This window comes from Glycine soja, chromosome 17, assembly GCF_004193775.1.
Source record: "Glycine soja cultivar W05 chromosome 17, ASM419377v2, whole genome shotgun sequence".
NCBI lineage: Eukaryota > Viridiplantae > Streptophyta > Magnoliopsida > Fabales > Fabaceae > Glycine > Glycine soja.
In genome coordinates, this window is record NC_041018.1 from 29,036,354 (window position 1) to 29,062,598 (window position 26,245).

The following is a 26,245-nucleotide window of genomic DNA, read 5'->3' on the forward strand; positions in this document are numbered from 1 at the left end:
CTTCAAGTTTCTTTCAAAAAGAAAAAAAAGGGTGATTCTATAAATAAACACAAAAGAAAAAAAGGGTGATTATATATATATATATATATATATATATATATATATATATATTAATAGCATTAGTTTCTACATTAATATTTCTTTTGAAAATTAATTTACTTATAGTATATTTTTTAATTTCTATATATTATAATAATATATGTTTGACTTTTTATTTTTTAAATGTTTTATAAAATGTTAATTAAATAATAAAATTGTGTCATACTATACATAAAAATATATTCATTAAAATATTTGCACATATACTATGTTCTATATATTTCTTTATACACTTGATTTTTCTTAACATGCTTTATAAATCAATTCTACAAAACTCATGCTCAATAAAAAATTTCCCCTCATTTTATTTATTTCCCGCGTAAACAAGTTTTGGGGTCAGGTCTTACTTATCTTTGCATTTTCCCGTAAACCCTCTTCAAACCCTAAAACACTTCTTCCCCTTTCGAAAATGCCGTCGGACACCGTCGGCAACGTGGCTCTGGTCCCCTTCACCGGAGACTCGCCGCCAGCGGTATACCCTCTCCACCACGGCCTCGCTCCTCCGATTAGTCGTCTCTCCATCTCCTGGGCCCGCGGCAGCTCCCTCCGCCTCTCCCTTTTCGCCGGCGCCGCCGCCAAGGTCGTTGAAGTGAAGCTCGCCGGCGAAGATTCGGAGATCCCTGACGCTCACTGGCGCCGAATCGCGTACGGCTCCGTTGCGCCGTTTGCGCTGCTTCAGAGTCGGAGGAGCTCCCTTTCTGCTCTCTTGAAGACTCCTTCTCCCTATCGTTCGGATTGGTAATTTAAATTCAATTTTGAAGAAACAACTGTTTTTTTTTTAAATTCAATTTTTCTTGTGAAGTGAAAAAATAGTTTATATTTCCATGAAATAAGCTGAATGCACTTAAACTTTGATTTCTGAAAACGAGGATAGCTTCCTTTCTTCTAAGGATCAATGGTATTAATGTAGTGTTTTTAGATTCGATGAATTCAGTGGCTTATTGGTTTTGTTTATTATTAAGATTTGGAAATTGAAGGCGTGTTTGTTTATCTTTGTATCATTGAGATTTTTTATGTTTAGTTGGAGCCATTCCAGCGTTTCCATGTAAGTATGTGCTGAATCAAATCTCAATGATCATGTTCTCTGCTCCAGTTTTAATTTTAATTTTTCTACTTTGGCTTCGTCTCTGCTCTCTTGAAGACTCCTCCCTATCATTCGGATTGGTAAGATCACAAGTTTTAGTGCTTGTTTGTTTAAATTCAATTTTGCAGAAACAATTACTTTTTAATTACATTTTTCTTGTGAAGTAAACAAAAAAAACATCATTGATTCTTTGAAATTAGCTGAAAGCAGCTGAATTTTGTTTTCTGACTAGCTATACTATTGTAGTGTTGTTAGATTTGTTCAATTAACTGGCTTGTTTGTTTTTGGCTTTTATTAAGATTTGGTTAGTGAAGGCATCTTGTTTCTCTTTGTATCATTGAATTTTATGTTTAATTGGAGGCATCCCAGTGTGTTTCCATTTAGGCATATGCTTTATGAAATCTCAATGATGATGTTCCTGCTCCAATTTTAATTTTAATTTTTCTACATTGGCTTCATCTCCTTGCTAGAGGTATCTCCTACAAACAATCGCACTTTCAAATCTGCTTGCATCGGAAGTTGCTCATTTTTATACGTATCTCTGAAATTGAGTGTTTTTGCGTGGATAGTTTCATGTTAGTGTGATTATTGACAATCATGTTGTTTTACTGTCAGGTGGGAGCATGTGCTTCAGTATAGCAAAGAGATAGGTTCACTTCTTGGGGGGCCAAAGTTGCCTGCTAGTCCTATAATTGAGGACCCAAATGTAATTGCTAAGGTACTGTTTTAGGTTCTAAATTGTTTTACCGTGTTTAGCTGAGCTGAGATCTGCTTTGTGGGAATTATGATACCGAGAAGTTAATCACTTGCTTTTTAACACATTACACATAATATAGAGAGGTGAAGAGCCTACATCTTTGAAAGCTGCGTGGGAGTTAATTGAAATATTTTATGTGGACAAGCAATCTCAAGCATGGCTACCTGAAAGGCTTGTTGATTGGTTAGCTGTAATAATCTATTCTTATTTTCTTGATTGGTTTTGTAAATGGTTGCATTTTATTTTGACACTGATCACATATGCTTATTTTAGTTTATGGTTGTGTTTTATGACAGGATTATGCCAGCCTCTTTACTAGTACACATGAAACAATTCATGGCAAGCTTGTGGATTTTCAGAAAGAACTAGTTAACATACAGGTCTGGCCATAAATGATCTGATGAATACTAAACATCTTTGATTTATTTATGAATTCAAAATATTAGGAATATTTTAAGTTTTAATTCAGTATTCTTGAAATGCATAAATGAATATCTTGTTTTCCTTTATAACTCATTCCACATGGCATCAAGTTATCAGTGTAAAACTGTAAATATGGACTTAGACCAGAATGTGTACGATACTAATACAGCCCAGGCTTCTGTGTGGAAATTTATTTCTCTAGACTCAAGGTTTCGCTGCTTTAAGTCTTTGCTTTACTTGATCTATTTAATGGTTCTCACCATTAGGTAGGATATTCCTCTTATTATTTGTATTTTCTATGACCTCTTCATCTATCTTTGTTTCACAATTCTCACATCCACAATGTTTAAAGACTCTATCTATTCTTGGACTTTCTCCTTTTTTTAATAACTTGAATGATAGGGTCCTCTGAATTGGATACTCTCTTGGTTCTCCTTTTTTTTTTGATCAGCAAACATATGATATATATTGATAAATTGAGTACCAGAGGTACTAAAGTACACTATATAAATGTCCTTACTGTGGTTCCAATACAGACTAAATGGAGTCTGATGAGGAACCGCAGCCAGGCCATACTATGGTCTTAAATGCTACTATTACTCTATGATTATGTCCTCTACTGATACATAAATCCTTCTCTGAGGTTACTAGACCACTGGTTAAAATGAGTTGCAAAATCCTTCTCCAAATTTCTGAGCCATGTCCACATGAGTAAAGCTGCCTCATCCATCATTTTGCTGTTGTCGAAAGAGTCATTGGAGAAAAGTATGTCATTCCTTTTCTTCCAAATAGTCCAGGTGACAGCCAACCACCAACATTTCCACCGATTAATCCTTAATCCATCAGCTGCTATCGATCCATGTTGGAGGAAATGTTGTTTGGGATCTTGCGGGAAAACTCCCACATTGTTCACCCAAGACAAGGATTCCCACCAAATATGGATGATTTTGCTGCAATGAAAAAATAAGTGTCCCGCTTCCTCCTCCGCGCTTCTGCAGAATGGACAGGTCCTGCCAACGATCTTTACTTGTCTCCTAAGTAGATTTGATTTGGTTGGCAACCTGTCTCTAAGCAACCGCCAAGCAAACACTGCATATCTGATTGGTACCTTCAGCTTCCATAGCTCCTCAAAAGCCCTGTCCTGTGTCCCATCTATGTCACCCCCCCTCATCATCTTGTAAGCACTTTTCGTCGTGTATTGCCCACTTGAATCTGCTGTCCACACCCACTCGTCTCTTCTGTGTATCTGAATAGGTTTGCTTTCAATATGTTGTAAAAAATCAACAGCCATTGGAATCTCGTTGTCAAACAATGGCCTTCTCCATGAAAAGTTCCACTCCCAATCTGCTTCCTTATTGCCTCCCATGTGCTGAATAAGATGGTTTTGTTGGCACGAGATTAGGTACAGTCTAGGATATTTTGCTGCAAGTGATTCCTCTCCATCTATCCACTTATCCTCCCAAAATTTGATTCTATCTCCACGTCCAGGCCTCCACTCAATGTTATTGTGCATCTCCACACCCTGTACGTTTTGAAAGACCAACTTTAGATCCCTCCACCAAATGGACTCATGGTTGTCTCAATGTGCTTCATCCAATCCCCTCCAGCCTCCATATTTAGACTCGAGGACCCTAGCCCACAGTTGACCTTCATGCTGGAATAAGTTCCACCTCCATTTACCTAACAGTGCGATGTTGAATGTGTTTAAGTCCTTGATTCCTAGTCCCCCTTTGTCTTTTGGGAGACATACTGTCTCCCATTTAATCCACGCAATCTTGTTTTGATCTATGTCACCTCCCCATAGGAATCTTCGTTGTATGGACACTAACTTTTCCGTCACTTTCTTAGGAATCCTGAAAAAAGACAAAAAGTAAATAGGCAAAGATGTTAAGACGGACTTAATAAGAGTCACTCTCCCCCCGAATGAAAGGTGTCTTTGCGTCCACTTATTTAGGACTCTCTCACACTTTTCAAGGATAGGATTCCACATGTGACACCTTCTAGGGTTTGCCCCTATGGGTATGCCTTGGTAAACAAACGGGATGGCCAGCAAACTACAATTCAAACAACTGGCTGCTTCAGTCTTCCATCTATCTGTCATTCCAAATGCACCGAAACAACTTTTCGCGAAGTTAATTTTGAGTCCAGAAACCAGCTCAAAAGTCCTCAGAATGATTTGGTCTTTTAGTTCTCCTTAATTCATTGAATCAGTCCTTTAGTTCTCTATCTTAGATAGAATGATTTGGTCTTTTGATCCTTCTGGTGTGTTTTTGTGTAAGTCTTATATATAGCCCATTTGTGATCAGTAGGGGGTTCCATTTCACTTTGATGAACCTATTTGGAAGTTCTAAGTTCTCTCTAAGATTAAGTTAACCCTTTATTTGGACAGCATTTTTGATAGAATAAATACCAAAGGCATGTTGCAGATTCATTGGCGAGTTAAATGGCTATTTACCTTGATATGTGTCTGTGTAATGAGTGATTCTTTGGGATATCAGTTTTGAACATATTCTTGTGGACATTTTGTTGGACAACTAGCTCCTTTGGTATACGATTAGGCGTTTGTGTTCTACTTGGTGTAAAACCATGAAGTAAATTTTAGTCAAATAAATTCAGACAATATCTTCTGGTTTGTTTCTAGTTCATGGGTTAGAATTCTGATATGTTCAGGTTTCTATTGAAGGAGGCAAACTTGTTGTAGTAGTAGTAAATTATATTGTGAATCGTAAGATTCATGATAAATATTGAAAAATACCATAAAAAGTATTTTAACATATATAATCGTTAGTAATTTAATATATATATATATATATATATATATATATATATATATATATATATATATATATATTGGTAATTTAAAATCAAATAGCTCAATGTACAGCTAACCAATTGAAACATGAACTTCAAAGTAGACTCAGACCGACAACTCATCAAAACACTAACAACAAAGTGACTGCTCAAATTAAGCAGTATAGCTCCTTAAAAAAAAATAAAAGAAATGACAACAAAAGTAATTTAGTTATTATTTTAAAATAAGTATAATCATAAGTTCTTTTTAAATTAAATACCTTTAACTGTCATGCTCATCATATCAATTTTGGGCCCAAGTACACTAATGAGTAATGAATTAATTGGGATGGTTTAATCAATTCAAAACCTCCTGGCCCATTATAGAGCTTGTCCGCATTCAACCATGCATATCAGTGCTTTAGTGTGTTTCTTTTTGTTTGTGTAGTGACTGCTGTGCTGTTCAGGTTTTGGCTTTATTGGTCTCTTATGCAAGCTAGACTGTACTTTTTGGAATGACATGCTGTTTTGACCCTAAAGAAAAACAAGAAAATGAAAAACAAATGAAACCTAAATGACAGCTTTGTATTTGAGTTTCCAACCTTGGAAAGAATGTCACTTTCCCTCCAATCTCAAAAAGAAGAAAAATTGTGAGAAAATAACCCTAAAACCATGTTTTCCAGAGCTGGGTTGTGCATGAATCAAACAATTAACCCCAGATTTCTGATTCTGACAACTTAGATGCAATTCAAGTGATTGAGTGTAATTCGAGGTCCAAATTGATATGTTGCAATCTGCATCAATGTCTCTAGGTACCATATTCAATTGGAATATGAATTGTATGGTTCTTGCAATTCAGATAACTATGGTTATAAGAAGTTATTTTCTATTACATTAATATATAGTTTGCTCTGCCAAGTAGGTGTTACTTTTGATGGGCTTTATTTTTTTGATTGGCAAATGTTAGTTTGGTTACTTTCAGTGTTGTTAAATGGCGGCCATGGCGGCGCCATGGCGGGTTTGCGAAAAAACGCCACCGAATAGCGGTGGCGTGGCGGGTTTGGGATGGCGGCGCCATGGCGGTCGTGGCGGGATGGCGGAAATGGCGGAAATGGCGGAAATCTTCGGCTTTTGTCCGCGGTAGGAGTTGGGCCGACCCGACCCAACCCTACCCGGTTATTCATTAAATTAAAAACCCTCCACAGCTTGCGTTCAGAACACCTAGCCGTCCCTCCAACAGCTTCCATTCCCTCCCGAACTTGCCTGCGTCCCTCCCGAACCCCGCCGCTCCCAGCCGCCGCCGCGACACCACCCCCTCCCCGCCGCACCCAGCCGCCGCCGCGACGAGGCCCGCAATGCACGAACGGCGCCGACGACCTCCGACGACGAGCCCCGGCAACGCACGACACCCCCCATTTTTCTGTCTCGCAAAAGAAGAAGACGAAGAAGAGGAAGGAAGAAGACGCGGGTCAGCTGATCTGTTTCTTTTTTTTTTTTTTGGGCTTTTTGCTGTTTGACACCCCCCATTTTTCTGTCTACAGCTTTTTTTTCCTTTTGCTATTTGACACCCCCCATTTTTCTGTCTACAACTTTTTTTTTTCCTTTTGCTATTTGACACCCCTTTTTACTGTTAACAGTTCCTTTTTTTTTTTTTCCTATTTGACACCATGATTTTTTTTTTTTCTGTTCAGTCCTCTTTTAAATGGCTGAACCATCATCCGATGTTGCTACTGCAAGTGCAACGAGAAAAAATAAGGCAGACCCAGGCTGGAAATATTGCCATTCACTAGTGGAAGGAGATACAAACACCATTGTTTGTAATTTTTGTGGAAAAATCACTAAGGGAGGAATAACCCGAGCCAAACAACACCTGATTGGGAAGTCGGGCAACGTTGCAGCTTGCAAGAAAACTCCCCCAAATGTAATCGAAGAGTTGAAGGAATATATGGCTACAAAAAAAAGTGGGACCACTTACAATACTTCTGGCAGTGGTAATATGGCAAATATAAGAGATTTTGAATTTGGTGAACCGATTGGATGTGATGGAAGTGAAGAAGATGAGTTTGCGGACTCTTGTAATGCTGCTGCAAGTGCAAAGACAAAGTGTGGGACTAAAAAAGGACCAATGGACAAATTCTGTAAGAATCCAGAAAATGCAATCAATCGGAGAAAAATGGAGATGCTGAGGCAAATGAACATAAGAGAGTCAATGGATAAGAATGAAGTATTGAAGGTGCATCAACATATTGCTCGCTTTTGGTACCAAGCAGGTTTGTCATTCAACCTCATTAAATTGAAAAGCTTTGAGAACATGGTTGCAGCCATTGGTCAATATGGGCCACATTTGCCCATTCCTAGCTATCATGACATCAGAGTTCCACTCTTGAAGAAGGAAGTTGAATATACTGAAAATTTGATGAAAGGCCATAGGGAGCAATGGGTCAAGTATGGTTGTACTATTATGTCCGATGCATGGACTGATCGGAAACAAAGATGCATCATTAATTTTTTGATTAACTCTCAAGCTGGTACCATGTTTTTGAAGTCTGTTGATGGCTCTGGTTTTGTGAAGACAGGTGAAAAGCTTTTTGAGTTGCTTGATGCCATTGTGGAGGAAGTTGGAGAAGAGAATGTTGTTCAAGTTGTAACCGATAATGGGAGCAACTATGTTTTAGCGGGTAAGTTGTTGGAGGAGAAAAGGAAACATATTTATTGGACTCCTTGTGCAGCTCATTGTATTGATTTGATGCTTGAAGATATTGGGAAGCTTCCCTCGATAAGGAAGACCATTAGAAGGGCAATTAATCTAGTTGGGTTTATCTATGCCCATTCTAGTACCTTAAGTTTGTTGAGAAATTTTACTAACAAGAGGGAATTGGTGAGACATGCTATTACTAGATTTGCCACTTCTTATCTAACCTTGGAAAGGCTTCACAAAGAGAAAGCCAATATTAGAAAAATGTTTACTTCTGATGAATGGACCTTGAACAAGCTATCTAAGGAGCCTAAGGGAAAAGAAGCTGCAAAGGTAGTGCTCATGCCTTCTTTTTGGAATAGTGTGGTTTACACTCTTAAAGTCATGGCTCCACTTGTGAAAGTGCTTCGTCTTGTGGATGGTGAAAGGAAACCAGCCATGGGCTATATTTATGAAGCAATGGACAAGGCAAAAGAAACAATTATGAAGTCTTTCAACAACAATGAAAGCAAGTACAAAGATGTGTTTGAAATCATTGATAAAAGATGGAATTGTCAGCTTCATAGGCCATTGCATGCAGCTGCCCACTTCTTAAATCCAGAGTTCTTTTATGACAACACTGACTTAGAGTTTGATTTTGAGGTCACCAATGGTTTGTTTGAGTGCATTAAGAAGTTGATTCCACAATTTGATGTGCAACAGAAAATTCTAACCGAGTTGCATCTTTACAAGATTGGTGCTGACCACTTTGGTTCCGACTTTGCAATGGCTCAAAGGAAAACCCATTCTCCTAGTAAGAAACTTTTATCATACTATTTTTTTTATGTATTAGTGTTATAATTCAGAATTCTAAGTTATGCTCTTGGTTGGTAATTGGGTCACAAACTCCAAATTTGCAGAAGCTGGCTATTAAGATTTTGAGTTTGACTTGCAGTGCTTCAGGATGTGAAAGAAATTGGAGTGTGTTTGAGCAAGTAATTGTGACAAAACTCTAACTATACTTTTTAATTTTATTTAATTTTGATGATCAAGTTATATTTGGAGTATATTTGAGATTGAAATCAACATTTATTGTTATGTTGTAGATTCATTCCAAAAAAAGAAATAGGCTTGAGCACAAGAGGTTGCATGATTTGGTGTTTGTCAAATACAACCAACAATTGAAGCAAAGATATAATGCAAGAGATGAAATTGATCCAATTTCTCTTAATGATATTGATGTATGCAATGAATGGCTCGTGGGAGAGATGGATCAAGATGATGATAATGATGCTGGAAATGATTTGGTATTTGAAGATGATGATGCTCTAAATTGGGCAACTGTGTATCAGGTTTCGGGGGTTGGAGAGTGTAGGATGTATACTAGGCGGAAAAAGCAAAAAATAAGTGTTGCTGCTGCCCAAACTTCTAAAAAACAGGCAATGGTTGTTGGATCTTCATCAAGGAAGCAAAAAGCAGTCCAAGAAAATGATGAGGATCTAGATGTTGAGGAGAATATTGATGTTGAATCTGAAGAAGAAGAAATCATGGTCAATTTTGAGGCGTCTGATGGGGAAGAGGGAGAGGGAGATGCTCCATTACCATATGATAACAACGAAGATGATTATGTTGGGATTGGAGAAGATGATTAGAGCCTCAACCTTCACTTTGCACTTTGCATTATGTTTTTATCATTTTCTTATTTTGAACTCTTTAATGAGTTTATTTGGTGTTGGTACTTGATTATTGTATGAACTCATGAAACTTTTTTAGTTTATTTGAATGCAATCCTTTGTTTTTTTCAATTTCAATGAGTTTATATATATGTTTTTTTTTTTTTTTTGTGTCCGCCATGACATCCGCCATTTTCCGCTACGCCATCCGCCATATTTTTATGGCGGATTTTTGACTTTCCGCCATGAACCGCCATCCGCCATTAACAACATTGGTTACTTTTGATGTATTAGCTGATGGTTTGCTTTGAATAGATAGATACTCAATTGATATTAAGCTATTTCTATAGTCTTTGTATTCCAAAAGAGTGCTATCTCATAAAAATTGAATATTATTTATTATTAGTTATATCATCCCTCACTTAACTTATCATGGTTTTGTTTATGTCTATAATTATTGTGTTTGATCAATTTCTTCAAGGATGAGGAGAAAATAAAATTATGAAATCTGTCTGTGCAGGTGATTGAGGAGGATCCCAGATATTGGGACTTGTTGTCATCTGCACTGTCAGTTGGTTGGCTTGATATTGTGGTTAGTAAAGGCAACTGTATTTCTGATATTTCCTTGAAAACAAAGACTTTTATGTTAAGCCAGTTTTCACTTGCAGGTGAAAATGCTGCGGTTGCATGGATCTTACCAATTAGATCAGCTCAGTAATCGGGAGGTTGGCATGAAAATTATGAAAATGTTATTATATGAAAGAGATGAATTTGCACAATTTAGTTTTGGTAATTTTATAGTTTGTATTTCACTTTCCTGGTAAAAATCTGATTTCTTTTATTGGTCTCATACCTAGGATATTCAATTAGATTCAAATCTCTTTAATGGTTTGATCCTTTAGGACTCCTACCAGTATTTTGTCTCTTTAAGGGTCAGTTTGTTTAAACTTAAAAAAAGTATTTTTTTTTTTAAAAACCAGAAATATTTTTTTAAGAAAAAACACATCAAAAAAGCAAAAAACTGCTTATTTTATTAATTTTTTTAAAATAAGCTCAAACAAATGGGCCCTTAATATCTGCAATTCTCTTTTTTAATGACTAAGATTCCCCTTCTCTTCATCAATAACAATGATGATTATCACAATCTTAGTGTTGTGGGCCTTGTAGCTTATATGCAAGCACTAAAATGGAATTTCTTATCTGATTATAATATACCCAAACCAAATATTTTTTGTTAAAATATTAATACCATAGATTCTTCTTCATTTGTACTAGCTGACCCTTGATACTCCCTGTATGTTTCTATCTTTTTTCCCAACAAAAGGTTCAAGAACCTTTAGTTCTGATCTAAGATTCTAAATTTGTCTCATTTTTATTTAACTGAGGTGTGTAGCTCCCAACATGCCTCCTTCTAAAGCAGGATAATTTGTAAGTAAATTTGAAGTGCCATAGTATTGGACTCTAGGTTTGTTCTGGGGGTTCATGACTGAATGAACTTCAGAACTAGGATAATGTTTTCATAACCTCTAAAAGTCTTAAGATAACATTAAAGACTAAAGAGTCCGTTCATAGATTTAACTTTCTTGTAGTTATACAATTTTCCCATTTTCCTGCAGAGATTATCTCCTTGAGTAACATTCTTTAAACAGTTTATCTTAAATTTCATGTAGGGTTTGAGGTCGGTGGTCCATCAGGAGCCTATGGCTACCCACTTTAACCTAACCTATTTGGCAATAAACAAGTAAAGCCTAGACTCCTAGAAAGTCCAATTTAACTTGTAGTTGTAAGCTAGGCATATGCCTTTAAAAAGTCTTGTTTATTTTAGTTGGCAGCCAGGCTGACGTTTTTATTATTCACATAAATACTTTTTAATATGTAATTTATTAACTCCATAGTGAGGTTCCTTTGATATGTTTTTATGAGATCATTAGTAGCATAAATAGTTGTCAATATTTAACTACTCATGCTTTTTAATTGAAAATAAATAGAAAAATAACTGAAACAGATAAATATTATCCTCTAATTGTTAAGACTCACACCCTAATCAAAAAAGGAAGTGTCATGGAGAAATATTTTGTTTAAGGTTATGTGTGAAATACTAGACAATACAAGTTTTTTTAGGCCATACCTAATTAAGGAAAGCCTAGCTTGCATTCACTGCTATTGCCGCTGCTGCTTCTATATTTCATATTTATTATACTTGCATTTTGTCTCATTTTCTGTCCTCTTTTGATTTTGCAGTTGGAAAATGGACTTGTAGAGGCTGTTGCTGTTCTTATTTCCAAAATGCCCCGCATGCGTCCTGAATCTGTTGGAAAGTTAGGTGAATGCTATAAATCCAAACCTGACTTCATCAAGGTATTTCCGGATTTCACTATATTTTATGATGTACTATTACATTTTCTTTTTGGCACATTTTTTCTTTTGTGTATTTCTATTTTATAGGCCTGGGAAAAATGGAGGTCACAAATTACAAAACTGGATTGCAGTCGATTCTGGATTCAATGTGATAATCAACAAACTCGTGAGGGCTTGAGAAACTTGCTACAAATTATGCTGGGTAACACTGAGAGTCTCTGCATGGCTACATGTTATTGGATTGAATTATATATTTCTCATTTCCTGTACATAAGGCCATTTACAATGGTATGTTCAATCCGCATATGCAACTATTGATTTTAAAATCTATTTCTTTTTATATGGTTGGCTTAAATAATGCATTTCTTGTGTCTTTGTTAATTCAGTGGACCTTAACATGATATTGTACACCCCTTTTCTTTTCCTTTTTCAAACAGGGAATAGAAAGCATGTATAATTTGGCCCAGAAATGCATCCAGTTGAAACCACGATCTAGTACCCATAGGTTGTCAGTACTTATGATTGGAATTCTTGAAGAAAATACCGAGGTGATTATCGGACTTTTACTGTCCATGCCCCTTTATCTTTTTCACAGATTTGGGCCTACTGCTACTGCTGCTGCATATTTTCCCCATTATTCTGTTAGTTGATTCAATTTGTCCCTTCACATTTTAAACTTGAATGAGCATTTTGCAATGTCTCAGGTTGTTTTAGCTGAGTGTTCCAGAGAATTTGGCCCTTGGTGAGATGCTTTCTCTTCTACTGTTAACTGATTATAGTTTTATTCATTGAATGCATGTTTGGATTAGCTTATTTTGCTGTCAAAATAAGCTTACAATCAAAATTCTCAAAACCAATAATGCTCCAAATTTCTCTTTTTGTTTGTTTTGATGATAATGGGACTATGTATGTGGCATGTATCAATAAAATAGGTTGGTGGCACATGCCATAGAACTGTTGACTGCAGGGAGTGAGCAAGCAGAGATTCTTCTGCATGAGGAGCGTTATAACTTGGGGGGAATCAGCATAGTGGAACTACATCGGCTTGTATATGCTCAAATTCTATCGTCACATGCATTGACCTGGCAAGTGAGTGCTAGTTACTTATGCAAAAATATCCTGTTGATCTGATGTCAACTTGCTGAATAATGTCTGATGAATCATGAATTACATTAATATCTTAATGCACATAGATAGATGACGTCTTGGTTTTGACATATGGTCGATAGACTGAGAGTAAGGATGAAACGGATGTCTCGTACACAGGATTTAGTATGAGCAAGAGACCAAAACAGCCTATGCCAAATGAAAGTTTTTTTTATGAGGTTATAGATAGATCAACATGACAATGTTATTTGTGCAAATAATTTGTTTGCTGCTCCTATGATCTAATGTTCACGTATCTGCAGATTGCTCCTATATATTTAACATCATGCATGAAGCAAGGAATGGGCTTGTTAGAGAATTTATTGTACAGGCAATCTGCTCAACATAATGATGTGTTGCTTAAGGTAACTGTTTTAACTTCTTATTGATTGTTACTATCTGTTTCACAAGTCATATCCTCATTGTTTAGTATGTTTTTGATATACTTGCGAGTGACAGACAAATAATTGTTACTCATGCAGAACATTGAGATATGCCGTTTGTATGAGCTTGATCATATTAGTTCAAATATCATGAAGGTAACCTGCACCTCTTGATCGTGTGCCTGGCTTGGGGATTAGAAAATCTTTCACTGTTCTTTCATTATATAGTATACTAGACCTGACCTGCATAAGAAATATATAGATTGCTGGAGTACATCACTGGAAGCATGGCCATAAGGGTGCTGGAGTATTCTGGCTTCAACAAGCCCAAGACGCAAGTTGTCTTGATAAGATTGCCCAACAGTTATTTGATTCTGTTGGAAAGTCTATATCTGATGAAAGCTTCAAGGTAGTTCTCATAATACCTCAATAAACAACATGCTGAAAGGTTTTCATATATATTTTATTCCTATTTATGAAATTTTGTTTTCTTAATAATTATTTAGATTTCTAACTTTTTCCATTCTTTTACAGCAATGGGAAGGCATGATTGAACTATTGGGTTCTGAATCTAAGCCTGCTGGGGGACTTGAATTTTTGCACAAGTATGAATGTGCTATTCAGTGCATTTTCATCTTGTTTTCATTGAATTATATATCATGTTATTTAAATATTAACTAAATATCAGGTATAGGGATTTCAAGAAATCCCTTCAGAAGGTATCTAGTGGAAAATCAACTGATGCAGCAAGGCAAGCTGTAGGCTCCCTCATACTGGTATTACACACACCTTTGTGATTGCTTTTGCTCCAGCAAAATCATATGCTGATCGTACAAACTAGTCTTTTTACTTGTTAGGATATGATCTTATGATCTGGTTGGCAAGACCTTGATATGGTTGTGACAATTAGACTGGTAAAATATAGAGGCTAATTGACCATTTTTGGATCATTTTTGCAAACAAAAATACCAATATGGGCTTGCCATAAAACTATTTACTGGCATGGATCTCTTTTGACCATTGACCGGGTCAAAATGTTAGTTTGACTTGTGATCAATGTTGTTAATGGCGGATGACGTAGCGGAAAATGGCGGATGTCATGGCGGACAAAAAAAAAATATACATATATATAATTATAAATAACCAAGTACCAACACCAAATAAACTCATTGAAATTGAAAAAAACAATGGATTGCATTCAAATAAACTAAAAAAGTTTCATGGGTGTCAAAAATAAAAAAGGGTGTCAAATAGAAAAACGAAAAAAAAGCTACAGACATCAAAAGCAGGTGTCAAATAGCAAAAAAAACAAAAAAAAACGCACCACTGTCCGTCGTCCACGTCAACGTTCCTCTTCGCCGTCGTGCTGCCGTTCAAGCTGCCATTCGTGGTGCTGCTGGTTGCTGCTTCGCGGGGTCGTGCTGCTGTCGGTCGTCGCTGCTGGGTGCGGGTGCGGGGTCGTGCTGCTGTTCTGTTTCTGCGTTCGTGGCTGCTGCGCTTTTGCAATATATTATCTGGTAGGGTTGTGTCGGGTCAGCCCAACACCTACCATGAAAAAAACAAAAAAGGACGCTATTCCGCCATGACCCGCCATGGCTAAGGCGGCCGCCATACGCAACCCGCAACGCCACCGCTATTTGGTGGCGTTTTTTTCAAAATTCCGTCACGCTTTTCCGCCATGGCCGCCATTTGATAACACTGCTTGTGACTTTATGAAAACATGACACATGTCATAGTTGAAAGGAGAATAGGACACATCATATTTGAAAGGACTAAGGTGAATATGACACGTGTCATAGTCTCCTTAAACTTGCAGGTCAAACTAGTAATTTTGTCCAGTCAATGGTCAAAAGAGACCCATGACGATAAATAGTTTTATAACAAACCCATATTGGTATTTTGTTTGTAAAAAATGACCCAAAATGGTCAATCAATCAGCCAACTACAGAAGCTCTTTCCCTTGGTATATTGTATTTGAAATTTATTAATTGTATCATAGTTAACTAGTCTAAAAATGCTGTAGTGGGATGGCTGCTCTATACCTAAGATAATATAACAAAATACTTTATACCATACTCTGCATAAATGTTTAAAAATAAAAAATACCAAAAATTAAAGACATTCATGAGCTGAAAGCTATGAATGCAAAGAGCACACTGCAGAGGGAAATGGGTATGTGAAGTAAAGAAAAAGGAAGATCATTGAATTGAATTAATAGAAGAAACACAGGGTTGTGGCAGAAAATTTAGTAGAATATAAGGAACTATAAAGTGTGAAGAATTAACCGCACTCCACACGTCACAAAAAAATAAATAAATCAGAGACCTGCAATGAACAGGCATGTATCCTGCATGAACAGAGAGCTGCATGAACACTGAACGGACTTAACAGAGACTTACATGTAGTATGTGTGTTGGTAAGCAGGTTAGCAGTGACCGCTGGGAAGCAATGAGTGTACAGGACGATGTAAACTTGGCTAGAAACAATTCTGACAAGCAGTGGGTCAGATGTCAAAGTTTGAAATGGAGGTCATTTTATTGCATAAATGACCTGGAAGGATTTCAAACTGTCATGTTTCTGATGTATAAGATGCATGAGGGATGATCATGAAAATGTACAAGATAAATTTGACTTGTGGTTTAAACTTTTTACTATATTATTTTTTTCTTAACATGATTATTTATGATTATGTTGTAGTTTTTTTTTAATTTTTAAAAATAAAAAATATTGTACTTATTTCTGCTCACTTTCATGGCTCATTAGAGAGGAAATAATTTTATGTCTGGAACCCACATTTCTTTCTTATTTACCCCTTCAAACAAGCAGTAGAAATTTGGTATTTCTATCTTATTTCCCTCCTTTTTCTTTCTCCCCTAAATACACCAAAACAAGAGTATTGGGGATGTAACTGATCAGTTTATACAGAATAAACCATGAATCCAAAGAATGACAGAATGAGAGACCATAATGGCCAGCAAAAAGAGGTGGTAAAACTCAATTCACGGCATGCAGTATATTGGTTAAATTTCTCCCTAGTGCTGGCTACTCTTTTCTATTTTGGCACCTGTTTGATACCTGTAATTTGGAGGATAAAAAGACACAGTAATGAGTTAGTTTATTGGTAGAGGGAAGAAAAGAAAAGAAGATCCCAAAATGAGAGCTATGCCCTATGCAGCGTTCACATTCAGTTTCATTGTTCCTTGTACTTTCATCTTGATCTCCTATCCCTTGATGGAGATCCAGTGATAGGGGAATTTTTGTCAATAAAATTATTTACTAAATTCTGATCAAGTTCTACTACTCTGCTTACTGGTTCAAAATATGATACATTTCTTTTCATTCTGCAGCTTATGAAAAATCCATCTACTCCTCAGCGCTTTTGGTTGCCTCTTCTGTATGACTCGGTGAGCTTATTTAAAATGTTCAGTATAATCTCGTGTTAATATGTAAATGGTAACCTTTTAAAATACCTTTAGTCATTGTCTCTTTTCGTGTGTATTAAGTGAACCCAATGAAAATCATTGGGCTGAGAAGACTGCAACAATAATAAAAATTGATATTATAAAATGCATCATCTAGCTCGCCCAGTTTTAACTAAGCTTCTCATATTAATTTTCGATTTAGAAATGTCATCTGTCACATGCTTTAACTGCAGGTTCATTTAATTCTTTCGTGTTATCTTTTAGCATATTCTATGCTTATTAGTCATCTTTTTACCATTAATATCTTGTTATTTCTGCCTTGATAATGATTCTTCTTGATTGATGTTCACCATTGAATACAAATCTTTCCATATTTGCTATTTAGAGATTGAGTAATTTGGGTCAATTCAATGCTATGATCTTTCTTGATTATTAAGCTTAGAATATATTAAGCTCTTAGTACTTGGCAGTAGGAAATTTATTACTAATTTGCCGCCATATATTTTGTTATTTTTTTTTGTTGTCTTTACATCTCGTATCATGGTTGATTGTCATATATGATTGTTTTTTGCATTTATATTTGTAGCCAGTGTATTTTACATGTTCAAAATGGTCAGCTGTATATATGATTGTCTTATTTGTTTCCTTTGGGAGCAGTTGAAGTTACTTAATTGGCAGGATTGCCCTCTTCTAAGTGTCTCTGAGACCAATCTTCTGCTGAACAAACTTCATGAGTTATCTCTGGCGAAGCTGCGACCGCACCATACTGAGCCTAGCTTACCTCCTGATGCACTAAGCTCTATTAGGTTGGCTCTAGCTACAAATCTTGGTCAAGCCATACTTGATGAATAGGATTACCACAAAATATATATATATATATATATATATATATATATATATATATATATATATATATATCTGCGCCCGAGCTAGTGATGGATGAATTTACAATATGTTTGGTAACAGTTAAATCTAACGCCAACAAACTTTCAGATAAAACTAAAACATGGTTGCTTTGAAAAGTGTGATTTTCCCGTTCAACGTGTATCCAAACATGCCCAATCATTCATCCACGGTAGGCACGTGGAAGACGCTGTAAATTGCTTTTATCCAATGGTTGGCACTTGTAAATTTGTATGGACATAGGACAGTTCGGGCTTTAGTTGTGTATGTTTATTTTTCATTTGAATTACAACCCTTGTTTCAGCGGGAATTTTAACCCACTTCATGTTTTATCTTTTCAAGAATTAAGTTTAGTAAATCAGGGAGAGTTTAATTTTTTTTTCTGTCAGTAAAACCAGATAGGCATGAGATGAAAATTTACCTTTGACTGGAATTATGTATATTTTTATAGAAAGAAATTAATTACCCAAAAAATCTACTCATTAACGTTTGTCTCTTTGAAGAAATTGCTTTTGCAAGATTTTAATAATTACAAAACTGCTAATGACCCGCGATTGACGATGACAGCAGTACATATGGAGAAGGATACGGTGTCCTTTAATATGCCCTTTAATGGTATTTCTTTTCTTTTTCCTTAGCCAATATGTCATATAAAAAAGAAATATAAGGTCCGTTGGCTGATTAAGGAGGAAAAGGTTGCAGGTTTTTTATTCTTTCTGCTAATAAAAATTAATAATTACTATTTATTGATAAAAAATATTCTTTAAAAGATGAGTTGTGATATAATATAATAAAAAATTATATTGTGACTATCAATTATTATCTCTTAATTTATATTAACTTTATTAATCAAACAAGTGTATATAAGGGAACCTAACGTATGCCTTTTAGAAGTAAATATTATTTTCACATTTTATTAATTTATATTATATTGAATCAAATAAATAAAAAATACTTAAACACCATTAATATATATATATATATATATATATATATATATATATATATATTGTATATTTTATTAATTCACCAATATAAAGGTATAACTTGTTTGGTTAAGTAGAATGTGTACATGTGTAAATTTTTTGATATGTTGTTCGATTCCTAAAGATGAAAAAAATATAATATTGATATTATTTATATTGTTCTTTGCAAATACTATTGAATAGCGCACATTCATTAGTATACCGACAATATAAGATTGATCATCATATGTAATTAATTATTTTCATAAGATCGACAAATTGCCATAGATGTTCGATGCTTTTACTTGCGAAATCAAGGCCTCTACACAAAGATTGATGAAGGAGGAGTTCGAAGGGTACAAATTAAACAAAAGAAATTTTTTTGTCATAAAATTTTCTCAGTTATAGAAGAAATTTACATCTTCTCTCTTTCTCTTCCTTCACTTTCTTTCTTGACTTTTTCACATTAATCATGTCTTTTTATTCTCCCCCAAAAAGTTTTAGTGGTGGTGAGCTCATTTCAATATCACGAAAGTATACCACAAATAAAATATTATAATGACACGTATTATTATTTATGATAAGATATCATACAAGCTGATACAATCCTACCCTCAAGGGTATTGGATAAAAGATTCAAAGAATATTGGGCTAAAGATACAAGAGAATGTCCTAGAATTCTTATGGATCTTATGATAAATTTTGGGCTCATAGACTCAGTATGAACCCACTTATTTTTGTACATATTAGATTAAGATTTTATTATTTTTGAGCCTTGTATTTAGGGATCCATAATGTAGGTAGGGTACCCTAAAAATGTAGAATTTTTCAGTCCTTGTATTTTAGGGCACCTAGACTAGTTTTTGTATTAGGGATAATTTTGTAATTTCACATGCATTAAGTGAATATTTGATATGTGTGTTGGGAAATAAATTGAATTGAATTGGGAGAAGTTCAATCCAATTAAATTTTAGAGGGGGAGGTAAGCATGTGCTTGCTACACCCATTGTCACATCATATAGTCACACTTTGTACATGTCTTTCATGTTTTACATGCCTCATGACACCTAATTACATTTAGTGGAGAATCTTGAACTTGATCTTGGATTAGTGGGCTAAACCATAGCTAAAATTCACTAATCATAATTAGTGAAAATTTGGCTCCACAAATTCAATTTCAAATTCAAGTAAAATTTGAATAGAAATTCAAATTTTCCTCCAATTTGGTGTGACACTTAGGCTATAAATAGAGACTATGTGTGTGCATTTTTTTCAACTTTCATCATTTGATAATTACACTTCAAAGTTTAGACATCATTCTCCCTCCCCTTATCTTCTCCTCTTTCAAATTCTTATCCATGACTTCCTATGGTGATGAGCTTGTGCTTGACTCATCTTCTCCTTGAAGTGGCATCTCCAATCATCTTTCTTCCATCTCCATTCAGCTTCCATTCATCTTCCAGAAGCAAAGGACTCCATTGATGAAGAAGATCCAAGGCCTACAAGCTCCACATGGAGCTACATCACAAGCATTATAGATTTAAATCAAAACCTTTTATACTTTTCTATTTTTAATACTTACCGTGTTTGAACCAATTCAATTTTATAAAATTGTCTTATAAGATGAAGATTGTCTTCACTTATATATTTTAATTTGACCATATTTAATAGAATGTTCAATGCTATCTATTAGAATTAATCAAAAGACTACTACTAAACTCTAAAGAGACTAAGAAAAATAAGATAAAACAAAGATCTTTCTTTCATTCCTTGACTTTTTCATAGAAGAATACATTTATATAGTCTTAATTGAAGTCAATTAATAAATATTAATTATTCATGTGCCAACATCATATTATTTTAAACATAAATAAAATAAAAATCAGTGTTTTAAATAGCACGCTATAGCGGTGTAGCAGTGCGGAATAGCCCCTGCCCGATACAAGGGCTATCGTAGTGGAGCAATTTAGTGTAGCGACTATAGTAGACCAAATAACGACAATAGTGCTACTGTGTTGATTTCAAAAAATTCCTCTAAACAGAGACCTTAGAGTGTGTTTGAATGAGGAAATTTAAAATTTTGAGAAATTTTAAATTCTAAGAATTTTAAGAATTTTAAATACTTCAATTGAAATTCTTTTATTTTCAAAATTATGTTTGGATAAAAAAAATTAAATTCGGAAATTTTCAACATTTTAAGGATTTCAGGAACTTTCAGGTAGAAGAGATGAAGTTAATAAGGAAATACGTGAACGTTTTAGAAGATCCTTTTGTAAGAAGAGGATTTCAATTTCTCACCTTTTAGAAGGAAATTGAAATTCCACATTTTTAGTTGTTTAAAATTATGTTTTAAAATTCCAAAAATTTATTCACAAAAAAACATCCAAATAATGAATTCTAGATTACAGAAATTCAAATTCTCTAAGAAATTACTTTCCTCATGAAGAAATTTAAAATTTTAAAGAATTTTAAATTCTGAGAATTTCAAATGCTTCAATTTAAATTCCTTCATTTTTAAAATTCTGTGTTTGGATAAAGAAATTGAATTTCTTCATTTTCAAAATTTTGTGTTTGGATAAAGAAATTGAATTTCTTCATTTTTAAAATTTTGTGTTTGGATAAAGAAATTGAATTTCTTCATTTTTAAAATTTCTTATTTTGATAAAATAATCAAATGCATTCTTTTTTAAAATTTTATATTTGAATAATTTTATTTTAAAAAGAATTATTTTTTCATTAATAAATTCTATGTACTATTTGTCGAGTTTGGTATTCCAATAAATATGTACTATTTTAATCTATTTCAATTAAAAATATATTAATTTAACTATTTAAATCATTATTCCATTTATGACCCACTATAAAACTCACAACATAAAAAATATTTAATACCATTTCACTTTGGAATGTTATTTAGAAGTCTATAGATAAAACTTGTTTTCTATAGAAGTCATTGGCCAATAATACAATTATACCAAAAAAAACTTGGACTGAAGCAAAATCTAGTCACAAAATAAGTCCAACTTCCAAAATAATTCCAAATTTTCTAATTGCATTTGCTTTAGCACAAGAATTCCTTCACATCTTTTTTGCAGAAGAAAACATAATGTTAAGTGCTACTGAACAAATCATATTTGTTAAATCATAATTTGCTATATAAAATGAGAGATATAAATGTAAAACATAATTATACAACATCAACATACTTATCATGATATCAAATGTACCTGTAATTTGGCATCAAGGCATAAAAGACGAGATGTAATCCTCTTTCTCATCCAATGGAAAAGCTTTTATAATCGCAAAACTTAATGGGATTTTCTGTCAACAATCGATTGCTCTATGTCGAAGTGCACCATTAAAATTAGGTATATTATCTAGCTCACTCACCACTTCATGTACCACTTCTTGAGCTTCTTTTATCTCCATTTTTTTTTGTTCTTCATCTTCTTCTTAGTCATTTCAACAAATTCTTTCAATGACTCGGTTACTTCTTTCATTGAGGAAATCATCCCTTCTTTCTCTCCACTCTTACTTGGGTGAATGTTTTTTCTTGTGGCGGAACTTGATCCCTCTAAGTCAAAACTCACACTATGAATTGCTTCCTCTTCATTTGTTTCTTTGCTCATGATATCATCTACATCTAATGCATTTTCTGCTCCAAGTTCAGTAGCTCTATCCTTTGCACATAGGCCAACAATATCATCCCAATTAGGAATGACTTTGAATCGAAATCTTTTGGCTTCTTCATGTGACTTGAAAAAAAAAATAGAAACGTGTTAATAACAACACAAATTGAATAAAATTGAAAGATGATTGACTACCTTTACATATTCATTCCATGAAATTTCATTTTCAACGGTAATCATGTACTTTGTGCTATCCCAGTCAAATCCACTTTGACTAAGAATGTCACTCACAATTCCATACCATGTTCTCCAAAGCTTAAAACGGTTCTTAACATTATCTACCATGAGGTGAACTCCAAAACGCTTGGACAAAATTTGAGCTGCAGTACAGCATGCTAGTGCTTTCCAATTTCCATCACCTTTATTGTCCAAATTTCTTTGATCTCTAAGCACATCAGCTAGCTCACGCTCCATTTCCAAGTTCCATGTGAAGTAACTTCTTGTGTCCTCACTAGACATCTTTCTTTTTCCACTTGACTTGTTCTTCACATTGCTTGATTCCATTTCTCTAGACAAAAAAAAAAAAAATTCTCACATATATAATTACATATATATAAAGGTGAGACATATCAAATTAGCATTCTACAAAAGTATAAAATTAATTACACATAAAAAGAAAACAAAATCCAGAGTATTATGAAATACAAAAATCCAAAGTATCACACATACATGAGTAATAGTCAATTACACATAAGAAACAAAATCCAAATCCACTAAAAACATCTCCCTAATCAAAGTTTCTTCTTATTTGATAGGTGGCAAACATATTCATTGCTAAAGTATCACGAAATCTTGTCCATTCCTCAGTTGCTTCAATAGTTGTGACTTCATCTCCAATATTATTTGTGACTCTTTCCATTTGCTGATTGATTAACTCATTGTCAACAATAGATAAAAGTTCCAAGTCTTGGGCTTCCAAAATTGGATCACTTTGTTGTTCATCTCTTATGAAATTATGTAGCATGAAACAAGCATTAATAATTCTTATTTGTGTTTTTATATATAAAAAAGAAGGAGTTCTTAATATACTCCATCTTTTCTTCAATGCCCCAAATGACCTTTCAATAACATTCCTTGCACTTGCATGACAAAGATTAAATAACTCCTTGTAGTTTTGAGGGGTGTTTCCGATCCACTCATTAAGATGATATCTAGTCCCTCGATAAGGTGCTAAAAATCCAGGGCCATTTGTATACCCCGCATTCACAAGAAAATATTTACCTACAATGGTTTAAAAAATATATAAAAAATATGCATATTTCTTTTATATGTTAAATAAAGTTTCATCATTTCATGATATTACCATTTGGAATATGGAGACAATTTTGACGACGCAAAGCATCTCACAATACTCGAGAATCTCCTGCTGACCCTTCCTACCCAGGCAACACATATATAAACCTTAAATCTAGACCTCAAACTCCTAAAACATTTTACGATATCTAGGTCTATCTTCTGCAACAACTGTTACTGGAATATGTATCCCATCAAGGGCTCCAATCGAATTCTAAAAACATTTCAAAATAAAAAATAAGTTGTAATCACTTAAAGTACCTTATAATTATTAACAAATGACAAACTTACCTTAAATCATCTCCATTTGTTTTCCACCGAGCCCTCTAGATTATAGTCATGGAACTTCAAATATTCTTTGCTTACTTTCATTATAGCTCGCAGGACATTCTTGAATTGCCTACTTATTGTTTCCATGGATCTACAATAACTAAAGTGCACAACTCTATACTTTAGGTTGTGAGCAAGGATATGAAAAAACATTGCCACAACTTCTGCTATAGGAACATTTCTTGTTTTTACCAATTTCCCTTTCTCCTATAAAATTCTACAAAGCTTAAAAAATGCCTTTTTATTGACCCTTAATTGTTCAATGCAATCAGTTTCTGTTCCCTTGTATAAACAATTAAGGAAACTATGCCTTTCTAATTCCAAATTTCGAGCAGGTACCTTAACAAAGTACTTGTCATGATACCAAGTCAATGCATCCAAAAGCATAGTGACAACACTAACAATAATGAGAAATGCTTGTTCAAGTTCTTCTTCCTCTTCTTCATCTCTTCTACGTTTTCTTGAAGCAGCCGAAGCATCAACTATACTACTTTCTATTTCTTGACTATCCACACTATATAACTAAAAGAAAAAGTAATATAATAAAAGTAGTGAAGCATAAAAGGGTACCAAGCTATAAAAGGGTAAAGACTGAAGCATAAAAGGGTACCAAACTATGTTGTAACAAATTCCTAGCTAGTCACAAATTCCTCTAGTTGAACAATTGGATCATTAGAATCCTTGTTTTATCCTCTTAAAATTTGCATATATTCTTTTATGCTTCATTGTTATATCTATTAAAAATATTACTCCCAAATTAATGTGACACTAATGATATAATATAACTCAAAGTATTAAAAAATGATAAGAATATAAATCCAAATAATATAACAAGCCACAAAAAACTAGAAAAATTAAGAGTTCAATGCAATAAAAAAACTACTATATAATCTAATTAATTACATTAGCAAAATAAAGGAAAAAACAACAAGGACCAAACTATGAAAAGCCAAAGCTACGGGCATGAACAAGACATAAGACATTCATTAAATATTTTTTCCTAATTATAGAAGTCTAAAAACCTAATAAAAGATAACATTTTCCACACACACCTCAAGTTCTCAACCGTTCAAATATGTAATTCTTAAGATGACTCTAGGCGATAGGCTAACAACAAAGTAGTGGCTTCAATAATGCAGTAAAAAAAATCCTGAAAACAAAAGAAAATATAGCAAAAATATTGATAAGAAAAATTTTAAAAAAAAATTATCGATAAAGAAGGGAATGGACCACAACAGCAACTCCACAAGAGAAATTGATAGGAACCAAGAGCATTGTGTAACAGCAAAAGATGAGTGTTGACGTGCATTGTAAAGTTCAATTTTTTTTATGAGGAACAAAGAGGAAAAATAGAGAACGGTGTGTACGTGAACAAGTTGTTTCTCCTTTATACTTTGTAATTTGCTCCCGTCCAACTCCACAATTACGTAACTTACACAAAAGCTTATTCACTTTTTTTATACTTTTCAAATGGTAATTTGTTTGGGTTACCTAACTTACACAATTACGTAACTTACACAAAGGCTTATTCACAAAGGCTTATTACACAAAGTCTAATATACCTGTATAGGCTTTTAAACAAATATAGTACATTAAACAATATGGCTAAATAATAAGCTCATTATGGCTAAACAATAATATAAGGACATCTTAAAGAACATGTTGTCATATCTCACATGGCTTATCTAGAAAGCTGAGCATTTGCTGCTACAATGATACTTTTTAAGAAAAGCCAATAGCTATTTAGAAAGTAAAGTTTTAAGACATATATATTCTTCCAAATTCAGATTGATTTGAATGTTTTGAAGTTAACTACTCAATCCTCACATTTTCTCATTTGTGTTATTTTGGCTATGCATGACAGTTTTTGAGTGTTGTTATTATTATCACTATTATATATCAAAATTATATTTCCTCATTATACTTTGAGTGTTGATTATATGTATCATATATATTCTGAGTCTGATTACTATATATGTTAGAGCATTTTTTCTGATCTTTAGTTTTCATGAACAGACATATGATCATCAAGTCCAATGTTCTAGTACTCCACTGGAATTAGACAACATCTATAGATATCAAAATTTTTAATTCCGAAGTCATAAACCACTAATTTATATAGTGGTTTATAAATTTTTTTATAAATTTTAGAGAAATGCTAGTAGGTAGTAGCCGCATCACAAATTAGTTTATAAATTTTGAATGCCTAACTGGTATCTAATTAGTGGGGAACAATGTCTGATGGTATGATATTAT

The 26,245-nt window shown here is 34.1% G+C and overlaps 3 protein-coding genes across 3 annotated transcripts; 2 read left to right on the forward strand and 1 right to left on the reverse strand.

The window, feature by feature from the left end:
- The first annotated feature begins 508 nt into the window (after window positions 1–508).
- On the forward strand, window positions 509–18,073 carry LOC114392629 (nuclear pore complex protein NUP85). The gene is made up of 18 exons (XM_028353832.1): window positions 509–837; window positions 1,799–1,901; window positions 2,020–2,130; window positions 2,237–2,320; window positions 10,021–10,092; window positions 10,169–10,225; window positions 11,742–11,858; window positions 11,946–12,146; window positions 12,296–12,406; window positions 12,563–12,600; window positions 12,791–12,947; window positions 13,268–13,369; window positions 13,487–13,543; window positions 13,650–13,796; window positions 13,922–13,992; window positions 14,076–14,163; window positions 16,735–16,791; window positions 17,467–18,073. Exons 1-18 carry the CDS (start codon window positions 509–511, stop codon window positions 17,659–17,661), a joined length of 2,097 nt encoding a protein of 698 aa, XP_028209633.1. The 3' UTR covers window positions 17,662–18,073.
- LOC114392630 lies at window positions 5,293–9,796 on the forward strand. Its single transcript, XM_028353833.1, has 2 exons — window positions 5,293–8,822; window positions 8,934–9,796. The coding sequence occupies exon 1, from the start codon at window positions 6,856–6,858 to the stop codon at window positions 8,686–8,688; it is 1,833 nt and encodes a 610-aa protein (XP_028209634.1). The 5' UTR covers window positions 5,293–6,855; the 3' UTR covers window positions 8,689–8,822; window positions 8,934–9,796.
- Window positions 18,074–22,096: 4,023 nt separating the features above from the next.
- LOC114391620 lies at window positions 22,097–22,870 on the reverse strand. The gene is made up of 2 exons (XM_028352604.1): window positions 22,502–22,870; window positions 22,097–22,432 (listed from the first exon to the last, which is right to left on the reverse strand). The coding sequence occupies exons 1-2, from the start codon at window positions 22,868–22,870 to the stop codon at window positions 22,097–22,099; spliced, it is 705 nt and encodes a 234-aa protein (XP_028208405.1).
- Window positions 22,871–26,245: the final 3,375 nt, after the last annotated feature.